Consider the following 19268-nt stretch of genomic DNA (forward strand, 5'->3'; position numbering starts at 1 on the left):
CTGCACATTTATACAGCGCTCCGAGGTTTGAAAAGCACTTCACCTGCAGTCTCTCTTTTGAACCTCACAACATCCCTGTGAGGTAGAGACTATTGTTATACCATTTTGTGGCTAAGAAGACCTAGGCTCACAGAGGTTAAGTTGCACAACTCATCATAGGAACATAAAATTAGAACTGGACAAGATCTTGAGTCTAACCTAATCTGTTTTCAATGTTTGACTTCCTTGACTCTGCCAATTAAACCAGGTGTCCTTCGGTGGCAAGTCCTCAACTTTTCCTCATCCTAGGGCTATGCTACCAGACAATCTAGTGAGATGAGGTGTCTGGTTCTTATGGAGTGAGGCCAGTTCTCATTTCTCCTTTCCCGCTTTTCAGGGACAGAGCTAATCTTCAGCTGACCAATCGAAGACTGGAAAGGAAAGTGAAGGAGTTGGTGATGCAGGTAGATGATGAACATCTCTCTTTAACTGACCAAAAAGACCAGGTAAGAGGAAGCTGATGTCTCTGGGATATGATATTTTGCTGTGACTGTGACTTTCAGGCTGGGAGGTATGAGGTACAGAAAACCATAGGGCCCATTCTCCACTCACATTTTATGGGAGGATCGAGAAAAAGGAAAACCTTTTGTTTTTAAGCAGTGATGTATAAACTTCCCCTAATGGTCTCCTTGAGTCTCTAATAAATAATATAGGATATATTTGAAACAACAGGGAGAAAAGTAGGGAGTGACCATGGATTGGTTCTTCTCAGTAAATCCTTGTTTTTTTTTTTTTGTTTTTTGTTTTTGTTTTTGTTTTTTGCTTTTTGGAGGGCAATTGGGGTTAAGTGACTTGCCCATGGTCACATGGCTAGTTTTTGTGTTCAGTGTCTTAGGCTGCATTTGAACTCAGGTCCTCCTGCTGACTCCAGGGCTGGTACTCTATTCACTGTGCCATCTAGCCACCCTTAAATCCTCATTTTGATTTAAAATTGAAAGGGACCTCAGATGCCATCCAGGCCAACCCTTTCATTTTACATATGAGGAAACTGAGGCCTAGGAAATTAAGTAACATACAGGTAATAATCAGAGACAGGATTTGAGCACTGGTCCTCTGATTCAAATCAGAGTATTTTCTACTGTACCAAACTTATGAGAGAGAGGAACATAGCCCATCCTGGAAATAGTTCTAAAGCTCTGAGAGGAGGGAAAGGGAAGGGAAGGGGAAGTGAAATGGTGACATGGTACATTGTTTGTGGAGGTGGACCAAAGCTCCAGCCACCATCCCAGAGTTGCTGAGTACACAGTTTGTTTCCTTAAATGACAGCAAGAATGATGGCGCTCACTTGGCATAATTGTGCTTTCCTCTCCCTCGAGGCTAATTAGGTGGAGGGAAGGGAACAGTCCTGATGTGCATGAAACCAAAGCTCTCATACATCTACCTAAACCTGGATGCAACTGACAGGGAGTTGAGGGATGGGGGAGTAGCAACCCAAACCAAAACACATCAGTGAGCTGTGGACCTTTCCATGTATCTGTAGTCAAGATTTCAGCAGCGCAGTGGTGAAAATCTGGGCTTGGTTTTTAAAAGGCCACCCTACTGCTATGAGGCCTGTACCCCAGAGAACTCAAACAAAGAGGGAAAAGACCTAGATCTATATCTACAATATATTTATAGCGGCTCTCTTTGTAGTGGCAAAGAACTGGAAACTGAGGGAGTGCTCATCATTTGGAGAGTGGTTCACTAAATTGTGGTATATGAATGTAATGAAATACTGTAGTACTGTAAGCAATAACAAAAGGGATACTTTCAGAGAAAACTGGGAAGATTTGTATGAACTGATTCAGAGTGACTTAAATAGAACTAGGAGAACAATTTAGAATATAATAAGAACATTATAAAGATACATAACTTCGAAAGTCTTAAGAACTCTGCTCAATGCAAAAACTATCTACAATCACAGAAGACCCCTGATAAAACATGCTGCCTTCTTTCTGATACAAAGATAATGATGCATATTGAAGTATTTTTTTGGATATAGCCAATATAGGAATGCGTTTGTTTACTATGTTGCAAGGATTTTGTTTTCTTTTCTTTTCCCCAGTGGGAAGAAGGTAGGAGGGAGAGAAAATACATTTTTATTACTTGAAAAAAATCTTAGTTTTAAAAAAGCAAACCTAAAATAAAAGAAAAAGCAAACCTGATTGTTCTGGATTGTCACCAATCTTGAGCGTTTTGTCTTCTTTCTCCTGAGAAGGGATAGAACCTTTTCAAGTATTTCTGTATTCTTGAGTCTATGCTATTGTGAGAGGACTGGAGGAGTAGGGCTTGGGCCAAAGGTTTCTATTAACCTCTTCCCAGCCCAGGTACCACTGGGGTTCATGTTCTCTCTCTCTCTCTCTGCACCCCCCCCCTCCCTCCCACCTCCAGCTGAGCTTACGCTTAAAGGCAATGAAGCGCCAGGTTGAGGAAGCAGAAGAAGAGATTGACAGGCTGGAAAGTTCCAAAAAGAAGCTTCAGAGAGAACTGGAAGAACAGATGGACGTGAATGAGCAGCTGCAGGGGCAGCTCAGCAACATGAAAAAGGACTTAAGGTGGGGCATTGCACATCATCACAAGCCTCACATTGATCTTCGTACATTCTTTCATACATTGTTCCATTTGATCCTCACAAATGCCCTCTGAGGGGAACAGGGTAAATATTATTGTTCTTGCTTTATAGGAGGAGGGCACTGCATGCCAGAGTTAGCTCAGTGACTTGCCCAGGGTCACCTCCCTAGGCAGTGGAAGAGCCAGGACTAGAGCTCCCATCTCTTGAGCTCTCATCCAATATCTATCCCATCATGCTCTGCTGCTTCTGTATAATAAGGAGAACTAACATTTTTATAGCACTTTAAGGTTGCAAAATGTTACCTCAATTGATCCTCACAAACATATAAATAATGAGGTAGGGCTATAAAACCCAGGTTATAGAACAGAGACTGAGGTGGAGAGAGTTTAAGTGACTGGCCAAGGTCACACAGCTTGTTAAGTGTCTGAGGCAGGATTTGAATTCAGATCTTACTCCAAGTCCATCACTCTTTTCACTATGCCATCTAACCTTTGTGAGAACATGATGAAATTTCATCTCTAGGTCACGACTTGATTATAGGATCTAGAGCTCAATGATTCTGGCACCCCAAGGCTAGCTGTAGGAAGGGGGCTTTCCCTTTAATGATAATAAGAACTCATTTATATACTACTTATCAGGTAGGTAGTACCTCATCAGGCAATGAAACTGAGTCTCTGATAGGTAATTATTTGTCTTGTCTTAGGTAAGATTCAAAACTGGATTTCCTACTTCGAGTCTAATATTTTTTTTCTTTATGCTATGTTGTCTTTACCTAGGAATTCAAGATTAGGGGGAAAATAAGGTCATAGGAAATGCTTTCTAAGATCCAGACTTGTTGACTGCCTCATGACTGAGAGAATTAAGAAAATCAATAACCCAGTGCTCTCTGGATAGTGAATAGGGACATGAATTTCTGTCTGTAATCTTTTCTTAGCTCAGGTACAGCTGTATAACTGGTGTTACAGTGTGCTCAGAGGCTTATGATGGCATATATGTCCTTAGGGAAATTTTTACAAGCAGCAGTTTTCTTGGCATAATGACTCATCAGATAGACCCATCAGACCCATCAATGAGAGGTATATATGCCAGGTTTTTAAGACTCATTGCTCTTTTGAGGGAGGTAGGTTCCACATGTTGGGTGAGAATCACAGAAGGATTCAGCAGAGATGTTATTAATCTCTTAGGGCTGTGCTGGTGATGGGACTAGCATCTAGGTGTCCTCATCTGACATGGGACCCTATTTAACCAACCAGATACCTCTCATCAGCCTGTCATGATAGAATGCTAGAAGTAGAAACTATGCACTGAATATTTATTGAGTCATAGAGTAAAACAGAGGCCATCTAGTCCGAAATACTTATTGTATAGTTGACAAAACTTTGGCCAGGGGGATTAACTTTCCCCAGGTCATATAAGTAATAAACATCAGTGTTGGATCCTAGAACTCTTGATACATGTGAGTTCTTTTTCTACTATACCATTCTATGTAGACTATGGATTGCTAGGCAGTGGTATAGTGGTTAGAGAGTTAGACTTGGGAGTCAGAAAGACTCTAGTTCAAATTCTACCCTAGACTCTTAATGGCTGTGTGGCCCTGGGCAAGTCATTTAACCTCTCTCTGCCTTAGTGTCCTCATCTGTAAAATGGGGATTGTAACAACACCCATGGTGGTTATGAGGATCAAATGAGATGTAATGCATGTAAAATACATTGTAAACTTTAAAGTGCTATAGAAATGTTAGCTATTATTATTATTTTAATAATGATAATTGTTGCCTTGCTGCCCATTGTACTAGCAACCATTTTATTTTTGTCTTCACAGACACAAGAAGTTGCCAAGTAAAGTGCTGGATGATCTCGATGATGATGATGATGATGATGATGACTTCAGTACTGATGGGGGTAGTCTATATGAAGCACCCATGGGATACCCATTCTCAAAGGAAAATGACCCCACTAAATCTGCTTCTGCTTCCCTCAGCGTCTGAGCAGCAGAGTCATCTAAACAAGCCACCAAAGTGTAGCTGACCAGAGCCAGATGCATAAAAGGGTCCATCTGGAGTGGAGACCTTTCCCCTTTATTCACAATATGTGCCATTTCCTCAAGTATTAGGATCCTCACTTTGGGTAGCCAGGCTGCTGAGCAGCTCTCACATCCAAGGCAGGTAGTTCCTGTGTTATAAAATATCTACAAATAGAGTTTGTATACTGATAGGGTTTACCACTGGTTACTTACCCTTTGAGCACCAGCTCATACAGTAAAAAATCGACAACAAAAACATCAAATGAGGCCAAGATCAGGCATAATAATTATCTGCCCATGGCCAACACCATTTGATTGTGTTCACCACCCAACCTGATGATCCCCAATGACAGGATATTGGGCATAGTTTCTATTTAAATAACAATATGTCTCCTAGAATCCGATAATCCAAAATGCCAGGGCATAAATATAGATTATATTTAATAACTCTAAATTGGGTAAATCTGATGTATAGGTTGTAAATATGTTAAACTAGACCTTACTGACTTCTCTAGTTCCATTTTGGAAAGCTATAGAAGTTTTATAGGTCAGTTTCATATGTAAAGTACACAAATCTATATTGAGTATTATATCTTTTAAAATAAGAAACTACTAGATTTTAAGTATTGATTGATTAAGGACCATTCTGAAAATCAATATAAAAAAGGCGATGGCTGGGTCTTGAAGGCATTTGAATAATAATAGCCATGTTCTTTGGAAAAGCCACTTTTTAATAAAGGGGAGATAGAGAGTCAGTGGTAGTTGTTCTTTCCCCTTCTACCTGCAGATCAAACGATTTCATCCTTTATCCCTAGATTGATTTTCCATTCCTTCATGTAAAATGTATGTTTTACATTTAGTGACAAGCTGAGATATGTCACCACCACTTTCAAGCTTTCTGGGTGTTTGTGTGGGGGGGAGGCAAGAAGAGGGGAGAATTTGTCTTCCGACTTTGATTTTCCAGCAGTCAGCAGGAGGTGACAGTTGCTAGGTACAGTCTGAGCAAGGCTGGGTAACCTTGCTGCTGATGAAAGCCTCCCCTACCCCAGTCTTCAGTGCTTGTTCTCCCAGGCTCCTAAATGGGATGATGCCGAGAGATGGTGAAATGAAAAGGTCACGATTGAAACAAGAATTCAGGGTGTTGAAGACAATAGGAGGGTGCTAGGAAGTTCACGGGAGTAAGAAGAGGTGGGAGGTGATGAGCAGGTATGCATGAGTATAGGATGAGAGGAGTAGGGGAAGCAGGAAACAGGGGAGAAAAAGAAATTAAAAGAATCCTGAAGTTGGAGAGGATGAGTAGGTAGAACATGGACTGAGCAGGGTCTAAAGTCTTGGAACATTTAAGTACTGGAGAAAGGGAGTTGTTAGAAATAGTGCCATGAAAAAAGTAGAAGTTACTGAAGAACTCACTTAATTTCTGAAAACTGTGCCTTTGGGTGGCATAGGGACAAGAGGGAGCTCAGACCTTCTTCTCCCTGTGACATCACTAAAACCATGAAGATGGTGGTTAGAAAAGAGATGCTTAGGCAGCTTGCTAGAAATCCTGGAGCCGGGACTCATGGGCTGTGGTAGGATGGAGATAAAGGCATGGCGGGCCATTGCCATTACCGTTCTTGAAAGCTGTCACAGGTTATACAGCATATTTAGTACTTCCTATTAGTCATTTCCCTCAAGTCCAGAATGGATCTTTGCCATGTAATATGGTGGTCATGGCTGGTACATGGCATATATCTCCTGGCCTGATATGACACCAGGGCTGTAAGGGAAACCCAAGGTGGATGAGGTAGCCCTTAGCCCAGGAAGAAAGCATGAAGAGTCATGGGTGTAGTGGAGGAATGAGAGCTAATGGGACTTGGTCACTGCAGCTGTTTTCCCAGGTTACCATGTACCATATTGGATGGTGGGAGTAGGGCTTAGGTTATGAACAAGAGGGTCCACATACCTAACGGGAAAGAGAAAGCCCAGTGGAGTCAGCCTTCTGTATCTGTCTAATCTCCCTGATCGTGGAGCTTTGTAGGACTCCAAGAGACATGGCAGTTCCTTGAAGTCTACAGGAAGTCTGAGGGACTTGGATCAACCCCTCTCCCTGTGCTCTCCCATCTGTCTTAAGAATCCTATAGTCAAGGGACGACAGCCAGGGTCCACAGTCACACCCTGGTCATAGTTTTAGAGGTTTATTCCAACTTTCTTTCCCCTTTATTGTGTTATATAGAGTCAGGGCTGGATTTTTTTCCTTCTCAGGGGATAGAGGATCTTGGAGCCCTACCCTAGACCTCTTCAGCCTCTCTAGGCCTTCTTACAATCATGTGATGACTTGAGAACACAAGTGCTGTGATCAGATTCTACATACCAGCTGTCTAGATTTAGTGTTCATTTTTTCTAATAGGGGTTTGAGGTAAATGCTTCTCAATCTGACCTTCACCATCCTGCTGTTTCCATCATTAGCATGGTTACCATCCTGTCTGACTAGAACTGTCTTATCCCACTGATAGCTAAGTGATTGGTGAATTAGGTCTATTAACTCAGCAACTTTTTATGGAAAAGAAATGTCTTGAGTCCAGCCAAGTAGGACTATTAAGAAAAGGGGGTAGGAGAGACAGCTCTCCCTTGAAAACAAATGCAGTGACCAACTGAAGTTATAAGATAGGAAGGCTTCAAAAGTATTTCGTGATAACAGTTTTAAAAATTCCCATTTTTTTTATAAGTTTAATTTCCATACTACCGGGATTTGAATATAGTTGGTGATTAACTCACATACATGCACCAGATAGATCTTTGGGCTCAGTTCTGCCACTGGTTAGTGGCTATGTGACATTGGATGAGGGACTTATGCACCTTGAGGAAAGCAAATTAGATGATCTATAAGGTCTCTTCCAACTCTAGAATTACATGATTCTTTCATTCTCTTATATATATATATATGCATACTTTTCCCATGTATCGCTTTAATGACTAACCCAAAGAACTTTCTCACTAATGTTTTCTATAACTCTCTGAAGAACACGTTTTTAATTTTTTTAAAAAAGAAGACAATTGGACCAAATGCACAATGCTGTGACGACAATCATCAGAAAATTGTAATTTTTTGTGATTTTTGATTATTTTGCATTTATGAACACCTTTTTACAATGCCAGTAGATATGTGTTCAGCTCAGTTTTCTACTCGGCCATAGTTTAGTCGCTGCTATTTATCACCAGGAAGATATATTTTCGTTGCAGCTACCTCTGTGTACATGAAACTGTAAACACCAAGATCACTTTTCAATAAACAATGTCCATCAACCTCAGTTCTTGCATTATTTCTGCTTCCATTTGTAGCAGCAAGCACCCTAGCATACCCAGGATGGCTGCTATCAAAGGTTCTTTGATTTGCTTTTCTAAAGGAAAACAACTCAAAGAGGGGTTAACAATCTTACTTTAATCAAACATATATCATTTACCTAGCACAGTGGAAAAAGTCAGCACCTTGAACTTCAGAGAAAATACAGACAGAGAAACAGACCAACAGACAGGGCTTCCAGTTGTCTGACCATTACATCCATACCAAATTAGTTACCAGAGAGAGAAGCTCCAACATTCGGGTTTTCAAAACTGAGGGACTCAACGGCAGCCCAGAGTCTCTTCTGGCCAAATCCCACAACTCTTCCCATAGAGCGAGCCCCAAAGCAAAACCTCACCTCAGAGTATATATACCCTTCTTCAGGGTCAGAGAACATCACAACCCTCATGACTTACTTGACTACAAGTAACAAAAGTTGTGCCTTTCTGAAAAACAGGCTTCCCACCACAGGTTCCATGTGATTACATTCAGCCTATTTTGGGGGTAGGGTATATTTTCAAATTGGGAAAGGTCCTCAAATTCACCTACACCTATTAAGGGGCAGGGAAGATCTTCAAATTCCTGTTACCATTACACCAATATGCCCCACCATATTGAGGTCTCTCTTCTATCCCCAAAAGACTAAACAGAGTAACCAGCCAGGTGAAAGACTGAGTAGGAAGTGACTTTAGCAGACAGGACTTAAGGGAGAAGGAGAAAATAGTCCAGGTGAGTGCCCAGAGGAGCTAGTATGACTGGGTGTAGGCTGGGGCGGAGAGGGTGTGTCAAAAATCTGCCTGCAGAGAATGCCTAAGAGCAACCATCCACATTAATGATTTATTTAGCTTAATTTTGTAGTTGACTTACAAAGCACTTTCCTCACAACAGACTTGTTTATCTATTCCCATTTTACAGACAAGGAAACAGGCTCAGAAAGCTTTTGACCTGCCAAAAGGCACATATTAAATTCCAGAGCTATGATTTGGATGCAGGTCTTTCAAATTTGACACCTGGGCTTTTTCTGTCACACCACACTGCCTCAATAAACTAGCCTTAGAGAATTATGACTTAATGAGTTAGTAGACTTAGTCTTGGAGTCAGGCAAGTTGTTGAGTCAATTAGTCATGTCTGACTCTTTGTGACCCCTTTTTGGGTTTTCTTGGCAAAGACACTGAAGTGGTTTGCCATTTCCTTGTCCCGCTCATTTTACAGGTGAGGAAACTTGAGGCAAGCAGTGTTAAGTGACTTGTCCAAGGTCACACAGCTAGTAGATGTCTGAGGCTGGATTTGAACTCAGGTCCTCCTGACTCCCATCACCACTGTTCTATCCGCTGTGCCACCTAGTTGCACATTAAGGATAAAACATTTCTAAGGCAAGTTTGTAAAATTGTACCCTTGTGTACTTTGAGGCTTCACTAGGACACAGGTGGTTTAATTTATCAAAGTACATACCTATATTTTACCTAAGGCAGAACTACAAGCATTTAAAAATGTGTTAACTTACAAAGATGATATTTGAAAAGTCCCTTGAGCCAGGAGACTTGGATTTGAAGCTTGGACTCTGCTGCTTATTTGCTGTGTGACTCTAGGCAAATCGTTTGGTCATCCTAGTCTCAGCTTGTCCTCTGTTAAAAGGAGTGATAATACTCACACTAGTTTCCTCAGAGGAAATTGTAATAATAATAGTGAGCATTTATATAACACTTCGTGTTTCACAAAGCACTTTACAAACATTCATTAAACAGCTGCTATGTGCTAAGTGTTCTAAGATCTGGTGATACAAACAAATTTAAGACAGTCCCTGGTCTCGCTGAGCTCACAGTCAAGTAGGGGAGACAACATGCAGACAACTATGCAGAAATAAGATATATACTTGATAAATCGGAACTAATAAAGAGAGGGAAGACACTAACCTTAAGGGAGGTTGGGAAAGGCTTCCTATAGAAGGTTGGGTTTTAGCTGAGATTTGAAGGAGTGGAGGTGGAGGTGAAGAGGAAGGGACTTGGAGACCAGGAAATTGAGATATACAGAGCTTGAATGAAGGGCTCTATTAGGCAAGAAGAAAAGTTTACTGGGAACTTTTTTGGTGTGTGTGCTTTTTTTTTGGAGGGGCAACTGGGATTAAGTGACTTGCCCAGAGTCACATGGCTAGTGTTAAGTGTCTGAGGCTGGATTTGGACTCAGGTCCTCCTGACTCCAGGGCCAGTGCTCTATTCACTGCGCCACCTAGCCACCCCCCCAGGAACTTGTTTTAAGAGGATTTACTCTTAAGACTAGAATCCCAGGTATGGGATTCTAATGCATGTTTATGTGTCCACATGTGCCATCTGAATACCCAGCACAAATTCATATCAGCTTTTCCTTCCTTCCTTCCTTCCTTCCTTCCTTCCTTCCTTCCTTCCTTTCTCCCTTTCTTCATTCCTTCCTTCCTTCCTTCCTTCCTTCCTTCCTTCCTTCCTTCCTTCCTTCCTTCCTTCCTTCCTTCTCTCTTACAACACACTTAAAAAAAATTTTTTTTTTTTTAAAGCAATTGGGGTTAAGTAACTTGCCCAAGGTTACACGGCCAGTTATTTTTTTTATGTAGGTGTTAAGTATCTGAGGCCTGAACCAATCCCTGGTCCTTCCAACTCCCGGGCCAGTGCTCTTACTCACTGCGCCACCTAGCTGCCCCTCACTTTCTACTAAGTTAATATACCATAGTTTGTTCCAGGTGGATTTGTTATGTGAAGTTTGGATTTAGTCAAAGGGCTGTGCTTGAGGGCCACATATGGCCTTGAGGCTGCAGGTTTCCTACCCCTGAGAGCCATTCACCACTCTGAACCACAGAGAGTGGCAGATTTGGAAGAAACCTCAGCAGCCTTTTATATAACCCCAAAGCATCACTTCTGCAGTATATTAGTGGTCATTTGAGGGAGAACTCATTAACTTCTCAGGCATCCCATTCTATTTTGGGATACCTCTAATTTTTTGTAGGTTTTCCTAAAGTCAAATTGTTGAAAAAATATTTTTAGTCCAAGTCTGCCAGAAATAGTTTTATTGAATTTAACACCAATCTATTTCTAAGCCAAGATACAAAATGGCATAATCCACCATGCCCTTTCACATGACTGTTCCCCCAAGATATAATATGACAAAGATTAGAATTACTTTTTGCTATAAGGCTCGGTATCAATCTTGATTTATTTCCCTAAGAAAAGTCTTCTTGTCCTAAACTTATCACCCATCTTTCTCAGGGACTGGAAAGGGATTTTGAGGAAAATAGTTTCTATCTCTCAATTTTATATGCATATATATTTTAAAATAATTTTACTATAAAAGCTTTTAGTAAACTTCCACAAAGCTTAAATTTTTCTTGTTGGCAACTTTTGTTCACTGCTCCTAGCTTTGATATCAAGGGTCTAAGTGAACAAGTCCAGTGGATCAAAGTGAACTACTAGCTTAGTAACTTTTGTTGTGCAATTCCAAATCTATTTCCCGAACATCTAGACAGATTCATAGCTTTGTCAACTGTGCATGACTGTGTCTTCCCAAAGTCACTTGAACACTGACTTCATTCAAAAATAGTGACCTTAACAATAAAGCCTTGGTTGCTTTGGTGTTTCTTTTCCTGTTTTGTTTTCCCCTCATGTACATTATTGCATTTTCCTATTTTTTATATTGTATGATTCAATATTTATATTATTCTAATTCTACATTTTCCACCTTGTATCTTCACCCTGTTCTTCTATATTTCCTTGTATTCTTCACATTTATCTTTTTTGGAGGGAGGGGTTTGTAACAATTGTGTTGCATTTACATACCACAATGTATTCTTCTATTTCGCTACTGTGAGGCATATGACAGATAATGATTCCAGTTTTTGTTTTGTTATTTTGTATTTATTTTTTGCTATTAGGTGCTATGAGGAGGGTTCCATGGCAAAAGTGGTGTATGGTAGTGATAAGGTCATGCTATCTTAAATCTTTGCATTGATCAATGTTACTGTGCGATTCTGAGCAGCCTCTTCTGTGAGAGAGTGCCAGAGCTCCAGACCTCTGGGCTTCAGAGCAGGCCTCCTCCCTCACAGATACGCCCACAACCCTGGTGACTGGCTTGGAGAAGGATCCCTTACAGATGCCACAGATGATATTATGATGGAGATCTTGGACCATTTTAATACCAGTCATGTTCTGTGAAGAGAAAATGGGGAAGACTGAAAATATGTTTTATGTGAATTTATATGTAGAGCCCTGTATCAGATTGCACATTGTCTTGGGGAGGGGGGAGGGGGAGAAAATTTAAAACTCAAAAGCTTGTGGAAATAAATGTTGTAAACTAAAAATAAATTAAATTTTTTTTAAAAGCAATTGGGGCTAAGTAACTTGCTCAGGGTTACACGGCCAGTTATTTCTGGTGTGGTGCTAAGTATCCGAGCCCAGATTTGATCCCCAGGTCATCCCGACTCTGGAGCCGGTGCTCTTACTTGCTGAGCCACCTGGCCGCCCCTAAGCAATTGGAGTTAAGTAACTTGCTCAAGGTTACATGGCCAGGTGTTTCTGGGTGGGTGCTAAGTGTCTGAGCCCGGGATTCGATCCCCAGGTCATCCTGACACAGGAGCCGGTGCTCTTACTCGCTGTGCTACCTGGCCACCCTGATAAATTAATTTTTAAAAAAAGAAAAGAAAATGGAGAAGACAAGGGCCAGAGAGAGAAATGCCTTGAGAACTCTCCTGCAGTGTTTAGTCCTGTTTTTTCTTACTCTTTCAGGAGGAAAAGGAGGGTTGTATCTCTTTGTATTTGAATTCTTTCTTCTAGCTAGGTGTTATTTGGACCAATGATGTGACCCCAGAAGGTCAGAAAGGCAAGATCCAGATAAGGAAAGGTCAACTTCCTTCACCTACCGCCTTCTCTTGTCCACTACTTGACCTTTTCTTGTCCCTGGCTGCATGTTATCAGGACCCCAGGGATTCCTCTTTCCATCTTTAGCTGGTGGTGGGTTATAGCCATCTGATCCAGGAAAGGCAAAGAGGAGGGTTACTCCTTTTGAGACCTGAATGAAGGTGGAATGAGAGTTTATCTCTGATAGGTAAGCTTTTGCAGTATTTTGCTGGGGCCTAGGGCTCCATGGCACACAGAGGAGGTATATGGTGAGCATGAGTAGACTGAACATAAAAATGAGAAGGTACTCTGAAGGGCAGAAATAAAAGATTAAAAAAAAAAGTAATTGATGAGAAGAGAAGATGGACTGGTAACCTGGCAAGAAGAAGGGATAATGGGTGGACAGCCAGAGTGTTCTACTGTAGGAGAAATCAAGGAAGGCTTCTGGTATGTTAGGTGCACTCTCTGTAGTAAACTTGTGGAAGGACCCCAGGATGGGCAGGCATGAATGGACTCTGATCTGTAACACTGGAAGGAATGGATAGATCCAAATAGCATAAATAAATTAAATTAATAAATAAATATTACGTCTCATCATATTATACAGTTGGCCTTTGGTATGTTCTTTCTATCACACTTAAACATTTTTTCTTAATTAACAAGCATCTTAAAGTTAATTTCATTTACTACCTCCCCCAATGAGAATTTTTTTCCTTTTTGGAGGGGGGAAGGCAGGGCAATTGTGGTTAAGTGACTTGTCCAAGGTCACACGGCTAGTTTTGTGTTAAGTGTCTGAGGCCAGATTTGAATTTAGGCCTTCCTGACTCCAGGGTCGGTGCTCTATCTACTGTACCACCTAGCTGCCCCAATAATTTTTTTAAGCCCCTCAATACATAAATAGTTGTGTACTCTAGCAAAAAAAAAATCCATGTTCAAAAAAGTATGTGTTTGCATTTAGATTTATCACCTCTGTCAGGAGGTCATGTTTTTCATTTTCATTCTTTTGGATTCATGGTTTATCAGCATTCTAAAGTCTGTCAAAGTTGTATTTCTTTGTAAAATGTTATAGTATAAATTGTCTTCCTAGTTCTGCTCACTTCTCTCTGCATCTATTCATAGAGGTTTTCCCAGTTGCCTGTGAAATAATTAATTTCATTTCTTATGGCACAATTGTATTTCATTCCTTTCATATACTACAATTTGTTTAGCCATTCCCCAATAAGAGGGCACCCTGTTCTTGTCCCTCAGAAACTATGCCAGCACTCTGGCAACATCCTAGCAAGCTCAGTCTTGAGCCCTGTGATGAACTGTGTGTCTCCCTTCTGAGAACTATCCCATGATGAGCTTGAAGAGGAACCTAACCAAAAGGTGGGCCACCAGGGGGTGGCTAGGTGGCACAGTGAATAGAGCACCGGCCCTGGAGTCAGGAGGACCCGAGTTCAAATCCGGCCTCAGACACGTGACACAAAAACTAACCGTGTGGGGGCAGAGTCAAGATGGCGGAGTAGAAGCAGGACCTTCCCTCTGCTCTGGCTTCCACCTTCCCCAATCCATGTAAAAAGGGGACTCTAAACAAACTTTGGAGCTTCAGAATCCACAAAATGACACAGAGAAGCTAACCTCCCACTAAGAACAGCAGGGCAGGCCAGCAGGAATTGTCCAGCTCAGTGCTCTGGGAGCCAAGCCCATCCCCCCCAAGGCTTTAGCCCCAGGGTGGGCCTGACCAGCCAATGGCCAGAGGGACTCCAGATCAGCAGCAGCTGTGGCCATTTCCAGATTTATCAACACATAGATGTGAAGGACAAAGTGAGAGATCAGTGCAGTGTGGACTTTGGGACCCAGTAAGTGGGAGTGCATGGCTTTTGCCCCCAGGGCAAGAAGCCACTGAGACGTTGGCATAGCCAGCCAGCACCAAGTGGTAGCTTCAGGTCCTGGCCTGCAGAGTCTAGGGGGACCAAGCACCAATCTGAGAGGTAATCACTCTTGCTTTAACCTACTTGGATCTGGATTGTGGTCTAGGGTAGAGGTCCTAGGGTGTGTGTCCAGCTTTCCAGAGCGCGTGGAGACCTCAGAGAGGGCACCCAACTAATACCTCCAGCAGCTGAGAAAACCCCAGCGTTTGGGACAAAAGCTCCCCTGTCTGGTGGCAGAGTCCTACTGTGGCAAAAAGCCCAGGGGTCAAGTGACTGAGGGGCAACATGACCAGGCAAAAGAAACAAAGCAGACAGAAGATTCCAACATTAGACTCCTATTTTGGGGACAAAAAGGAGCAAAGCATGGAACAGGAGAAAGACAGTGAAGTCAGAACTCCTGCACCAAAAGCTTCAAAGGAAAATACGAGCTGGTTACAGGCCATAAAGGACCTTAAGAAGCAGATAAGAGAAGTGGAGGAAAAATTGGGAAGAGAAATGAAAACAATGCAAGAAAATTATGAAATGAGAGTCAACAGCCTGACTGAGGAAAAAGAGGCTCAAAAAGGCAATGAGGAGAAGAATGCCTTAAAAAGCTGAATTTGCCAGATGGAAAAAGAATCCCAAAAGCTCAATGAGGAGAATCATTGCTTCAGAATTAGATTGGAGCAAATGGAAGCTAATGACTTTATGAGAAATCAAGATGCTGTTAAACAGATAAAAATAAATGAAAGAATAGAAGGCAATGTGAAATGCCTCACGGGAAAAACCACTGACCTGAAAAATAGATGCAGGAAAGATAATTTTAAAATTATTGGACTGCCTGAAAGCCATGATCAAAGTAAGAACTTAGAAATCATCCTCCAGGAAGTTCTCAAAGAAAACTGTCCTGATGTTTTAGAACCAGAGGGCAAAACAGAGGTTGAAAGAATCCACTGATCACCTCCTGAAAAAGATACCAAAAAGAAAACTCGTAGGAATGTTATAGCCAGGTTCCAGAATTCCCAGATTAAGGAGAGAATATTACAAGCAGCCAGGAAGAAACAATTTGAATATTGCGGAAACACAATCAGGATAACACAGGATCTGGCAGCTTCTATTCTAAGGGATCGAAGGGCTTGGAATATGATATTCTGGAGGTCAAAGGAGCTGGGATTAAAACCAAGAGTCACCTACCCAGCAAAATTGAGTATCATGTTTCAGGGGAAAATATGGTCATTCAGTAGAATAGAGGACTTTCAAGCATTCTTGATGAAAAACCAGAGTTGAATAGAAAATTTGACATTCAGATACAAGAAGCATGAGAAGGTAAACAAGGAAAAGAAATCATAAGGAACTTATCAAAGTTGAACTAGTAACATTCCTACATGGAAAAATAATAATTGTAATTTATGAAACTTTTCTCAGTAGTTGAAGGGAATAGAAATATATATATATATATATATATATGTCTATATATGAGGGTATATGGGCATATGAATACATATGTGAATGTGTATATACATGTTTACAGATATACATAGATAGAGGGCACAGGACCAATTCAATAGGAAGGGATGATACTTAAAAGGTGAAATTGAGAGGTGAGAGAGGAATATAATGGGAGGAGATGGGGAGAGACAGAATGGGGTAAACTATCATATAGAAGAGGCAAGGGAAAATGGTTACAATGGAGGGGAAGAATAGGAAGGCAAAAGGGAATGGGTCAACCTTATTCCCATTGAATTTGGTTTGAGGAGGGAATGAAATACACACTAAATAGGGTATCTCACCCTCCAGGAGAGTAGGGGGGGAAGGAGATGAGAGGAGGGATGATGGAAGGGAGGGCAGGCTGTGGGGGAGAGAAGTTGGAAGCACCCACTTTTGAAAAGGGACGGGATCAAAGTAGAGAATAGAACAAGTGGGATGTGGGATAGGAGGGAGGGAAATATAGTCAGTCTTTTACAATATATCTACTATGTTATTGTTTTTCATTAGCCACACATCTATATGGAATCAATATATGGTGATACATACAATCTATCAAATACATATAATGATATATACAATATATACAATCTATACTGAATCACACAATCTATACTGAACTGCTTATCTTCCCAGTAGGAGTGGGTGACAAGGGAGGAAGGGAATGAATCTGGAATTCAAAGTTTTAAAATCAAATATTTAAATATATATATATATATATATACACTATTATTAATACTATTTTACATGTAATTGGGAAATAAGATATACAGGCACTGGGCCATAGAGATACACTGGAAAAGTTGAAAGGGGTATGGGAGAAAATATGGGAGAGAGCAGATTGGAGGAGGGGCTATCCTGTGGGATTGCTATTTTGGGGTGGTGAGTAGGGGAAAAATGGGAAGAAAATTTGTAACTCAAAATCTGGCAGAAATGAATGATGTAAATCAGAAGTTAATAAAGCATTTGAAAAAAAAAACTAACCATGTGACCTTGGTCAAGTCACTTAACCCCAATTGCTCTCCAAAAAAAATAAAAAGGTTGGCCACCAGATGATAAATTAATTTCAGCCACAGCAGCTCATGAACACTGTCTACTAAGGAGTGGAGGGAGAAGCCACACTTAGATCACAGATCCCTCGAGTATCAAATAAATGTCGCCCAATTAATTTCATTATCTCTTTATATGTTTATGTCTTATCTCTGAAAACATTATTATAAGTTTCCTTTTGAGTGTGATGGCACACACTAGGAGTCCCTTCTGCCCAGGAGGCTGAAGCTGGAGGATCGTTTGAGTTTGGGAGTATTGAGTTGCAGTGGACTACCACCAACCAGGTGTTTGCATCACCACCAGTATTGGCCCACACCAGTAATGGCCAGTCCCGGGAAGTGAAGGGCCACCAGGCTGCCTAAGGAGGGGATCAATCACCCCAGGTTGGAAACATGGAGCAGGTTAAAGCTTCTATGCTGATTAGTATTGTTAGCCTGGGTGACATAGTCTTAAAAAAAAAATCCTCTTCTTTGTCTTTTCCTCAGTGCTGGTTGTTCATGTTTGTGGATTGAGTGATAGATTCCTTGCCTCCTAAACAAGATAGATTTTTTTTTTCTTTTTGGGGTTGTGACTTGCCCAAGGTCACACAGCTAGTGAGTGTGAAGTGTCTGAGGTCGGGTTTGAATTCAGGTCCTCCTGACTCCAGGGCCAGTGCTCTATTCACTACACCACCTAGCCGCCCACCTAAACAAGATCTTTGCAGTCAGGCACCTTTTGTGTCCTACCTGGTATCCAGACCAGCACTCTCCTCACTAGGCTCCATGACCTTCCTTCAATGTACTATGGAGCTCTTTGTTAGAAGCTGATGGAACTGGTAGTCCACACTGTTTCTTTCTTCTATGATCTTCCTCTTTGGCTTATGCTTCTAACTACTAACAATTAAGCATCAGGCTCCTGGATTTTTTGCACTTTTGAACAGAGCTTCCCCAGTACCTGGCACATAGTAGGCACTTAATAAATGTTTGTTGACTGACTTTTTCAGGAAAATGATAGAGAAGGAGGAAAACCTGGGTAGCTTCAGCTAAATTGCCTCATTTTTCTGGAAAAGATTGAGCTGTTAAATCCTTAACTTGATGCCTTTTGCATATTGACATCTCTCCTAGTAGTCAGGACCACACTGCTCTTTTGTCATGCTCCAGAGGATCCCAGTCTATCACTGTCCCAGAAGAGTGGGACTGTATAAAGGTTGGCTTCATTTAGAGAAGAGTGACTAACCCCAATCCCCCAGAGAGAAGGGCTGCTGCCAACTTCACTGATACAGCTGGTCTAGCAGGTAAACAGTGGCACCCAGTGCCCAAAGGTACCTCACTACAGCTCGAAGAAGGAAGGGTTAGGATTAATTCCTTTGCTATAAATGGGCCCACCATCACAGTTCTTCTGGTGCGTGGGATCAGTTTTCTGACCAGACACCAGGTTTTCCTGTCTTTGCAAATTCATCATAAGCCTAGGGCATCAGCACCTGTGGCTCCCCTCAAGTTACATTGATTTTTTCTGCAATTAGATCGTGAAGGAAAGAAGCCACTCTACTAGCACCTCTCCTTTGCAGCAAACTTTGTGACTGTTTTTTTGGGGGGGTAGTTGATACTGCTATAGTTTAAGAGAAAAAAAATGCAGAATTCCCCCAGCTTTCAAGTTTATTGAAATGATTTCCCATTCCTTTCTGAGGAAGTATGGTGTAATAGAAAGAACCGAACTAGGAAGTATAAGACCTGGGTTCTAGAGCTGATTCTGTCACTCACTTGCTACATGCAAGGTACTCATCCTGCCTAGGCCTCAGTTTCCTCATTTGTAAATAGAGATGGAAATATATCTTATTAAGCTCATTAGGAGATCAGAGGATAAATAAATAGAGAGGTGTGGTCTTGGAATCAGGAACACTTGGGTTTAAGTCCCATCTCTGACACACACTAACTGTGTGACCTTGGACAAGCCACTGAATTTCTCAGTGATCCAGGCAACTCTTTTAACCTAAATTGCCAAGATGGTACAGCATCAGGTCTGCCTAATAAGAATTGGTAGAGGATGTTCTTTACTGGGAGTTCCCTGCACTGAT

The 19268-nt window shown here is 41.4% G+C and overlaps 1 protein-coding gene across 6 annotated transcripts in view; it reads left to right on the forward strand.

The window, feature by feature from the left end:
- The window catches only part of CGNL1 (cingulin like 1), a 210554-nt gene extending 202654 nt beyond the window's left edge, over positions 1-7900 (forward strand). For all 6 annotated transcript variants that reach the window (XM_069098141.1, XM_069098139.1, XM_069098138.1 and 3 more), the window contains 3 exons: positions 377-485; positions 2410-2573; positions 4413-7900. In XM_069098141.1, the coding sequence (XP_068954242.1) occupies positions 377-485; positions 2410-2573; positions 4413-4578 (439 nt within the window). In that variant the 3' untranslated portion in view covers positions 4579-7900. The remainder of the gene's footprint in view (positions 1-376; positions 486-2409; positions 2574-4412) is intronic.
- Positions 7901-19268: the final 11368 nt, after the last annotated feature.

The sequence above is a fragment of the Petaurus breviceps genome, unplaced genomic scaffold, assembly GCF_028583685.1.
Source record: "Petaurus breviceps papuanus isolate PSGF00001 unplaced genomic scaffold, PetGlider_PUasm1.0 37, whole genome shotgun sequence".
Lineage (NCBI taxonomy): Eukaryota > Metazoa > Chordata > Mammalia > Diprotodontia > Petauridae > Petaurus > Petaurus breviceps.